This window comes from Pristiophorus japonicus, chromosome 25 (assembly GCF_044704955.1).
Source record: "Pristiophorus japonicus isolate sPriJap1 chromosome 25, sPriJap1.hap1, whole genome shotgun sequence".
NCBI lineage: Eukaryota > Metazoa > Chordata > Chondrichthyes > Pristiophoridae > Pristiophorus > Pristiophorus japonicus.
In genome coordinates, this window is record NC_092001.1 from 24,904,323 (window position 1) to 24,915,307 (window position 10,985).

The 10,985-nt window shown below is 46.5% G+C and overlaps 1 protein-coding gene across 1 annotated transcript; it reads left to right on the top strand.

Moving 5' to 3' along the window:
• The first annotated feature begins 321 nt into the window (after positions 1 to 321).
• LOC139238083 (probable G-protein coupled receptor 139) lies at positions 322 to 10,309 on the top strand. The gene is made up of 2 exons (XM_070867441.1): positions 322 to 388; positions 9,399 to 10,309. The coding sequence occupies exons 1-2, from the start codon at positions 322 to 324 to the stop codon at positions 10,307 to 10,309; spliced, it is 978 nt and encodes a 325-aa protein (XP_070723542.1).
• Positions 10,310 to 10,985: the final 676 nt, after the last annotated feature.

Below are 10,985 nucleotides of genomic sequence, written 5' to 3' on the forward strand. Positions count from 1 at the left end.
ATGTTGTTTCAGATAACAATCTGTTGCTGGCAGGATATAGAAGGCAATCTTCATTTGTTAATGGATATAATCAGAATTGTCCAGTCTTTGTTTTTTCCAATTTCAGCTCCAAATGTATTCCATGACAACAGGGACTTTTCTCCAATGTCGTAATCTCTTTGTTTAAATTATAACAATAACCAATTTGAGCGATGTCGTAACCTCAATGTCCCTGTGGTGATTCTGCAGGGTATAAATTGAATGCTCTGGATTGTATCTCCACAGAGTATAATACTGGGAGATTGCCTGCAGAGCGAAGGGGCACATCGCATCACACAGAAAATGCATCAGACTGTTAGATTAGCAAGGAAAATATGCTACATGATCATTGCCGTCACCGGCGTTCCTGGTAAGTGATTATAACCATTCAAGTTGTGTAAATCTCTGCATGGACTGGTCTCTGGTTTTGCTCTGTGACAGATAATGTTACGTTTTGGTGTAGTGGTCACTGTTATACAGACACAGGATCAGTGCTACCATTCTATAAAGTCAATTGTGCTCAATTACATCTGCAGTTTGATTCCTTTGTCTCATTTGAATACAAAGATCTGCTTGCAACTAAGAGGCTAATTGAATTATCAAGTTATGCCTTGAGTGGAACATCGTGTAGTTGTAACAGTCCTCAGTGCAGCAACTCTCTGAGAGAAGGTTTTACTGGCAGTGTGTGTCACTGTAGGATATACTGAGTGTGGGTCACTAACCGGTGTGGAACCCCGTACCCGAATGACCATGTATTACTGGGAGTGTGTGTCACTGCAGGATATACTCAGTGTGGGTCACTAACCAGAGTGGAACACCATACCCAGTGAATATGTATTGCTGGGAGTGGGTGGCATTGTAGGATATACTGAGTGTGGGTCACTAACCGGTCTGGAACACCATACCCCAGTGACCATGGATTACTGGGAGTGTCTGTCATTGTAGGATATCCTGAGTGTGGGTCACTAATCGGTGTGGAACACCGTACCCCAGTGACCATGGTATCTGGGAGTATATATAACTGTAGGATATACTGAGTGTGGTCACTAACCAGAGTGGAACCGTGTACCCCAGTGAACATGTATTGCTGGGAGTGGTGGCACTGTAGGATATACTGAGTGTGAGTCACTAACCGGTGTGGAACACCGTACCCCAGTGACCACTGGGAGTATGTGTCACTGTAGGATTTACTGAGTGTTGGTCACTAACCGGTGTTGAATACTGCACCTCAGTGAGCATGTATGACTGGGAATGTCTGTCAGTGTAGGATATACAGAGTGTGGGTCACTAACCAGTATGGAACACAGTACGCCAGTGAGCATGTATTAATGTGAGTGTGTGTACCTGTAGGATATACTGAGTGTGGGTCACTAACCAGAGTGGAACAGTGTACCCCAGTGAACATGTATTGCTGGGAGTGGGTGGCACTGTAGGATATACTGAGTGTGGGTCACTAACCGGTGTGGAACAGTGTACCCCAGTTACTATGTATTACTGGGAGTGTGAGTAACTGTAGGATATACTGAGTGTGGGTCACTAACCGGTGTGGAACACTATACCCCAGTGACCATGTATTACTGAGAGTATGTGTCACTGTAGGATATACTGAGTGTGGGTCACTAACCGGTGTGGAACACCATACCCCAGTGACAATGTATTACTGAGAGTATGTGTCACTGTAGGATATACTCAGCGTGGGTCACTAACCGGTGTGGAACACCATACATATGTGACCATGTATTATTTGGAGTGTGTGTCACTGTAGGATATACTGAGTGTGGGTCACTAAACGGTGTTGAACACCGTACCCCAGTGACCATGTATTACTGGGAGTGTGTATCACTGTAGAATATACTGAGTGCAGGTCACTAACCGGTGTGGAACACGGTACACCAGTGACCATGTATTACTGGTAGTGTCTGTCACTGTAGAATATACTGAGTGCAGGTCACTAACCGCTGTGTAACACGGTACACCAGTGAGCATGTATTACTGGGAGTGTGTGTCACTGTAGGATATACTAAGTGTGGGTCACTAACCGGTGTGGAACACCGTACCCCAGTGACCATGCGTTCCTGGGAGTATGTGTCACTGTAGGATGTACTGAGTGTGGGTCACTAACCGGTGTGGAACACTGTACCCCAGTGACCATGTGTTCCTGGGAGTATGTGTCACTGTAGGATAGACTGAGTGTGGGTCACTAACCATTGTGGAACACAGTACCGCAGTAACCATGTATTACTGGGAGTGTGTGTCACTGTAGGATATACTGAGTGTGGGTCACTAACCGGTGTGGAACACAGTACCCCATTGACCATGTATGACTGGGATTATGTATCACTTTAGGATAGACTGAGTGTCGGCCACTAACCGCTGTGAAACACCATACACCAGTGACCATGTATTACTGGGAGTGTGTATGACTGTAGGATATACAGAGTGTGGGTCACTAACCGGTGTGGAACACGGTACCTCAGTGAGTATGTATTAATGGGAGAGTGAGTCACTGTTGGATATATTCAGTGTGGGTCACGAACCGGTGTCGAACACTGTACCCCAGTAACCGTGTTTTACTGGGACTTTCTGTCACTGAAGGATAACTGAGTGTTGGTCACTAACCAGTGTGGAACACTGTTCTCCAGTGATCATTTACGCGGAGTCAGAGGAAATGTATTACCATGGATCGAAGATTGGCTGGCTACCACAAAGCAGAGAGTCTGGATAAATGGATCCTTTTCAGGTAGGAAATCGGTGGTTAGTGGAGTGCCAAAGGGATCGGTGCTGGGAACACAACTGTTTACAATATATATAGATGATCTGGAAGAGGGGACGGAGTGTACTGCAACAAATTTGCAGATGACACTAAGATTACTGGGAAAGCGGGTTGTGCAGAGGACACAGAGAGGCTGCAAAGAGATTTAGATAGGTTAAACGAATGGGCTAAGGCTTGGCAGATGGAATACAATGTCGGAAAGTGTGAGGTCATCCACCTTGGAAAAAAAAACATTAAAAGGGAATATTATTTGAATGGGGAGAAATTACAACATGCTGCGGTGCAGAGGAACCTGGGGGTCCTTGAGCATGGATCCCAAAAGGTTAGTTTGCAGGTGCAGCAGGTAATCAGGAAGACGAATGGAATGTTGGCCTTCATTGAAAGAGAGATGGAGTACAAAAGCAGGGAGGTCCTTCTGCAATTCTATACTGTATTGGTGCGGCCGCACCTGGAGTACTGCGTGCAGTTTTGCTCACATTACTGAAGGAAGGATCTACTAACTTTGGAGGGGGTACAGAGACGATTCACTAGGCTGATTCCGGGGATGAGGGGGTTAACTTACGATGATAGATTGCGTAGACTGGGTCTTTACTCGTTGGAGTTCAGAAGGATGAGGGGTGATTTTATAGAAGCATTTAACATAATGAAAGGGATGGACAAGATAGAGGCAGAGAGGTTATTTCCACTGGTCGGGGAGAGTAGAACTAGGGGGCACAGCCTCAAAATACGGGGGAGCCTATTTAAAACCGAGTTGAGAAGGAATTTATTCTCCCAGAGGGTTGTGTATCTGTGGAATTCTCTGCCAAGGAAGCAGTTGAGGCGAGCTCATTGAATGTATTCAAATCACAGATAGATAGATTTTTAACCAATAAGGGAAGCAAGGCGTATGGGGGGCGGGCATGTAAGTATAGCTGAGTCCACGGCCAGATCAGCCATATTCTTGTTGAACGGCTGAGCAGGCTCGAGGGGCTAGATGGCAAACTCCTGTTCCTAATTCTTATGTTCTTATGTTCTAGTATATGTGTGGAACACCATACTCCAATGAGCATGTATTACTGGGAGTGTCTGTCACGGTAGGATATACTGAGTGTGGGTCACTAACCGGTGTGGAACACGGTAGTCCACTGACCATGTATTACTTGGAGTGTGTGTCACTGTAGGATATACTGAGTATGGGTCACTAACCAGTGTGGAACACTGTACACCAGTGACCATGTATTACTGGTAGTGTCTGTCACTGTAGAATATACTGAGTGCAGGTCACTAACCGGTGTGGAACACCGTACCCCAGTGACCATGTGTTCCTGGGAGTATGTGTCACTGTAGGATATACTGAGTGTGGGTCACTAACCGGTGTGGAACACAGTACCCCAGTAACCATGTATTACTGGGAGTGTGTATGTCTGTAGGGTAGACTGAGTGTGGGTCACTGACGGGTGTGGAACACAGTACCCCAGTGACCATGTATGACTGGGATTATGTATCACTTTAGGATAGACTGAGTGTGGATCACTAACCGGTGTGGAACACGGAACCTCAGTGACCATATATTAATGGGAGAATAAGTCACTGTAGGATATAGTCAGTGTGGGTCACTAACCGGTGTGGAACACCATACCCCAGTGACCATGTATTACTGGGAGTGTGTGTCACTGTAGGATATACAGAGTGTGGGTCACTAACCGGTGTGGAACACGGTACCTCAGTGACTATTTATTAATGGGAGAGTGAGTCACAATAGGATATAGTCAGTGTGGTTCACTAACCGGTGTCGAACACTGTACCCCAGTAACCGTGTATTACTGGGACTGTCTGTCACTGTAGGATACCTGAGTGTGGGTCACTAACCAGTGTGGAACACTGTTCTCCAGTGATCATTTACGTGGAGTCAGAGGAAATGTATTACCATGGATCGAAAATTGGCTGGCTACCACAAAGCAGAGTGTCGGGATAAATGGATCCTTTTCAGGTTGGAAATCGGTGGTTAGTGGAGTGCCAAAGGGATCGGTGCTGGGAACACAACTGTTTACAATATATATAGATGATCTGGAAGAGGGGACGGAGTGTACTGTAACAAATTTGCAGATGACACATAGATTAGTGGGAAGGCGTGTTGTGTCGAGGACACAGAGAGGCTGCAAAGAGATTTAGATAGGTTAAACGAATGGGCTGAGGTTTGGCAGATGGAATACAATGTCGGAAAGTGGGAGGTCATCCACCTTGGGAAAAAAAAACAGTAAAAGTGAATATTATTTGAATGGGGAGAAATTACAACATGCTGCGGTGCAGAGGGACCTGGGGGTCCTTGTGCATGAATCCCAAAAAGTTAGTTTGCAGGTGCAGCAGGTAATCAGGAAGGCGAATGGAATGTTGGCCTTCATTGCGAGCGGGATGGAGTAAAAAGCAGGGAGGTCCTTCTGCAATTCTTTAGGGTATTGGTGAGGCCGCACCTGGAGTACTGCGTGCAGTTTTGGTCACATTACTGAAGGAAGCATCTACTAACTTTGGAGGGGGTACAGAGACGATTCACTAGGCTGATTCCGGAGATGAGGGGGTTAACGTATGATGATAGATTGAGTAGACTGGGTCTTTACTCGTTGGAGTTCAGAAGGATGAGGGGTGATCTTATAGAAACATTTAAAATAATGAAAGGTATAGACAAGATAGAGGCAGAGAGGTTGTTTCCACTGGTCGGGGAGACTAGAACTAGGGGGCACAGCCTCAAAATACAGGGGAACCTATTTAAAACCGAGTTGAGAAGGAATTTCTTCTCTCAGAGGGTTGTGTATCTGTGGAATTCTCTGCCCAAGGAAGCAGTTGAGGCGAGCTCATTGAATGTATTCAAATCACAGATAGATAGATTTTTAACCAATAAGGGAAGCAAGGGGTATGGGGAGCGGGCAGGTAATTGGAGCTGAGTCCACGGCCAGATCAGCCATGATCTCTTTGAACAGCTGAGCAGGCTCGAGGGGCTAGATGGCCTACTCCTGTTCCTAATTCGTATGTTCTTATGTTCTAGTATATGTGTGGAACACCATACTCCAATGACCATGTATTACTGGGAGGGTGTGTCACTGTAGGATATATTGAGTGTGGGTGACTCACCGGTGTAGAACACCGTACCTCAGTGACCATGTATTACTGGGAGTGTCTGTCACTTTGGGATATACTGAGTGTGTGTCACTAACCGGTGTGGAACACCATACCACAGTGACCATGTATTACTGGCAGTGTCTGTCACTTTGGGATATACTGAGTGCGTGTCATTAACCGGTGTGGAACACTGTACTCCAGTGACCATGTATTACTGGGAGTGTGTGTCACTGTAGGATGTACTGAGTGTGTGTCACTAACCGGTGTGGAACACCATACCCAGTGACCATGTATTACTGGGAGTGTCTGTCACTGTAGGATATACTGAGTGTGGTTCACTGACCGGTGTGGAACACCGTACCCAGTGACCATGTACTACTGGGATTGTCTTTCACTGTCGGATGTGCTGAGTGTGGGTCACTATTTCTTCTACTTCCGCTTCTGAGGCGTAGCCTCGGACTCGAGGATTACTCGATTCCATACTAACAATTATTTCCCAGAGTGCTGAAGAGTCCAATGCATGACCTACATTCTCTATCACAAATGGGGCAGACGCTGGTTGAACGAACGGCAGTGTGGGGTGCGCGGGTTGCTGCGCACTCCTTCCGCTATCTCCGCTTGGCTTCAGCTTGCTCTGGGCGATAAGACTCGATGTGCTCTGCACTGCACGGATGCTTTTCCTCCACTTGGGCTGTCTAGGCCAGGGATTACCAAGTATAGGTGGGGCCGTTGCAATTATTAAAAGAGGTTTTGAGTGTGTCATGGTCGGTTTCCTCTGCCCACCATCGGCTCGCTTACAATAACGAATCACCGAGTGGAGCGTTTGCTTTTTAAATCACATGCCAGGCATGCCGACGATGTGGCCCGTCCAACGGAGCTGATCAACTGTGGTCAATGCTTCGCTGCTGGGGATATTACCCTGACCGAGAACACAGATGTTGGTGTGCCACTCCGGCCAATTAATTTGTAGGAAATTGCGGAGACTGCGTTGGTACTTCTCCAGTGCTTTGTGGTGTCTGCTGTAAATATTCCATGTTTCTGAACCATATAGGAGGGCCGGTATCACTACTGCCCTATCGACCATGAGCTTTGTCCTGGGTTTGAGGTCCTGGTCTTCAAACACATTCTTCCTGAGGCGTCCGAAGTCTGCACTGACATACTGAAGGCAGTGTTGGACTTTGCCATCAAAGTCTGCCTTTGTTGACTGTAGGCTCCCGAGGTCTGGAAAATGGTCCAATTGTACAGTAAACCCGAGCTCTCCTGAAACTCGCAGCAGATGGCGAGTTTCCTTTCGGCTATCGCCGCTGATACATTCTGAGGGCCCCATTTACAATTTAATTCACTCACCATTCACACTGGAAGTCCTCTCGCCCTCACCGGCTTTGGGCTGGGAATGAAAACCCTTGCAGGTTGCTGATCCTGATCCTGACCCCAGTGCACTGCCCCTGCTGAAAGTACAAGTGCTGGACCTCTGGTCTGAACAGTGTTCCATCCCCACACTCCACTGGTGCCGGTATGGGAGCTCGGATGGTCCCTTGCTATGCTGCCTTTTCTTGGGATACAGGGAACCTTCGTTGTTCCAATTCTACTCCGGTCCCCCCCTTCACATATTGTTCAGGTACATTGATGACTGTGTTCGCGCAATTTCATTTTCTAGCCATGACGTGGAAAATGTCCTAACTCGTACAAAGTCATGACCACCCATCACCTCAGCTCTGTGCTTTCTGACCTACATTGGCTCCCGGTTAAAGAACGCTTCGTATTTGAAAATTATCATCCTTGTTCACAAATCTCTCCATGGCCTTGCATCTCCCTACCTCTATAATCTTATTCTGCATCATAACCCCTCAAGGTATCTCCGCTCTTCAAATGTTGCCCTTTCGAACATCCCTCATTATACTGCTCAACCATCAGTGGCCTTACCTTCAGCTGTTTGGGCCCTAAACTCTGGAAGTCCCTCCCTAAACCTCTCCGCTTCTGCAACCTTCTTTCCGTTTTAAAGATATCCTGGAAATCAACCTCTTTTACCAAGCTTTTGGTCATGTGCTTTAATTTCTTGTTTTTTATCTCGGTGTCCCATGTTTCTGTGTTGTCCTGTTAAGACGGTTCTGAAGCACCTTGGGATGTTTCACTACATTAAAGGCGTGTTATAAACAAACGTTATTGTTATTATTATTAATAATATTAGTTATTATTAATATTATTAATAATAATAATCATTATTCTAATTATGCAGTCAACCTTGCTTCTACTTTACGCCCATTTGTCTCCTTCACATGCTCCGCCAGACTCTACCCTTCCTTTCCTCGACATCTCTAAGTCCATTTCTGAGGACAGGCTCTCGACAAATATCTACCATAATCCGGCCGAGTCCTCCAGCTACTTTGATTATATGACCTCTCACCCAGCTTGCTGGAAGGACTCTATAACATTCTCCAAGTGTTACTGACTGCGTTGTATCTGTCCGATGATGCCACCTCTCACACCAATGCTTACAACATGTCTTCCTTTTTCTGAGCTGAAGATACCCGCCTTCTGTGGTCCTGATCCTGTGGGCCAGTAACCTAGTGTGGAGTGTGTAGGAGAGGAGGGACGAGGCAGAGTCATGGAGACAGTGACCAGTTGAGTCAATAACTCGGGCTGAGGGGCGACAGTCGTGGGGTGGTTCCCCGGTCCCCGGCCCCCTCTGGTTGATTATCTTACTGCAGTGACCATGCCCTTTTCCGAGAAGGTTCACCAGGCTGCTTCATGAGATGAAGGTCTTGTCTTATGAGCAAATGTTGAGGAGACTGGGCCTATAATCGTTGGAGTTTAGAAGAATCAGCGGTGATCGTATTGAAAATTATAAGATTCTGAGGGGGCTCGACAGGGTAGATGCAGAGAGGGTGTTGCCCCTCGTGGGGGAATCTAGAACTAGGGGTCATAGTTTCAGAATGTTCCCGATGTTGGGGAAGTCCACACCCAGGGGACACAGTCTAAGTATAAGGGGTAAGCCATTTAGAACCAAGATGAGGAGAAACTTCTTCACTCAGAGAATTGTTAACTAGTGGAATTCCCTGCCACATGGAGTTGTTGATGCCCGTTCATTGGATATATTTATGAGGGAGTTAGTTATGGCCCTTACGGCTAAAGGGATCAAGGGGTATGGTGAGAAAGCAGGAAAGGAGTACTGAGGTGAATGATCAACCATGATCTTATTGAATGGCGGTGCAGGCTCGAAGGGCCGGATGGCCTACTCCTGCACCTGTTTTCTATGTTTCTATGTTACTATTAATATTGCCCACCCGCCCGCTGGGCTGGCTCAGCTTCCCTCCCACTGCCCCGTCTCTGCTAAACTGTGAAGCAGCGGGTTGGAGGTATGTTGCGTTGGGATGATATACTTTACATGTTAACTCCTGAGCCGATGTCCACCCAGCCGTTTTTGTGCTGAATGACAGGCCTTACTGTCTGGGCTCAGTCACCGAAAATGTGTGACCAACAATTGACTGTCTCTTTTCCCTTCTGTTTATTACAGTGAATTTAGTGGCGATTGTGGTCCTGTCCCGGGGAATGTGCGGGCTGTCCACCTGCACCACTCGCTACCTGGTGGCCATGGCAGCGGCGGATCTACTGGTGGTCATCACTGCGGTCATACTGTACCGGATCAGTTGGTATTATTTCCCGGGATCTTTCCTGGATATCACCCCTGTGTGTACTGTTATACGTCTCCTGTCCTGTGTAGCCACAGACTGTTCTGTCTGGTTCACCGTCACTTTCACCTTTGATCGATTTGTGGCCATTTGTTGGCAGAAGCTGAAAACCAAATATTGCACCGGGAGAACTGTGGCTGTGGTTTTGGCAAAAAGCTGCATTCTGCTCTCTTCAAAAAACATTCCTCACTACTTTACAATTGTACCTAGATATATAATCGACAATGTTCAGTGGTTCTGTTTGTCAATGCCAGCCTATTATACTGATCCCGGATGGGTGGGATTTGACTGGTTTGATACGGTATTAACACCACTGCTCCCATTCGCTGTAATTTTGTTGCTCAACGCTCTGACAGTTAGACACATTTTAGTGGCCAGTCGAGTCCGGAAGGGACTGAGGGGTGAGTGCAAGGGGGAGAATGGCAGTGACCCAGAGATGGAGAGCAGGAGGAAATCTGTCATTTTACTCTTCACCATATCCGGCAGCTTCATACTGCTGTGGCTGATATTTGTTATAGAATTCTTATATTATAGCATTGCAGGAATAATTCCCACTGATTACAATGTTTCTTTATATACCTTTCGACAAGTCGGATATCTACTGCGGAATTTAAGTTGCTGCACAAACACATTTATTTACGGGGTGACCCAGTCCAAGTTCAGAGAGCAGTTGAAGAGCGCGGGGAAATATCCACTTACCTCAATTATACAATTAATTAATAAACAGAACAACTGAGCACCGCCCAGAGGCGGGCCCCAGTGTTTCCAGTCCAGGAATATAATATTTAGCCACAGACTTCCATCCACTGAATTACACCAGGAATGGCTGGTGATCTGATAATACACCCACCGACCTGTTCAGGACACGGCACTATTTCTGATTGACATTTCCCACCTTGTCTTTCTGGGCAGCACCACGAGCTTGTTGCATTCTGTCCGAGTTCTTCTGTAAAGGGTCACTGCAGCTATTTAGTGAAGGGATTCATTGCAGCTTCCAGAATGAGAGGCTCGTCAATAGGTAGTAGGCAGAGTGGAGCTGTAGTTCAGAGGATACATTACATAGAATATACAGCACAGAAAAATACACTTCGGGCCTACTGGTCTGTGCTGGTGTCTATGATCCAGACCAGACTCATCCCATTGCAAGTAGTTCGTCTCAGCCTCTCAGCATATCGTTCTATTTCATTTTCTCTCATTTACTCGTCTAGTTTCCCTTTGACAGCATCTGAACTATGTATCTCAACCACGTCCTGTCAGAGGGAATGCCACATTCTAACCACTCTCTGAGTAAAGAAATTGTTCTTTATTTCCCTATTGGTGTTATTAGTTATTATCTTGCATTTATGGCTCCACAGAGTTGGATGCTCCCACGAGTATAAACTTTTCTCACCATCGACCCGGTTCAAAACAAT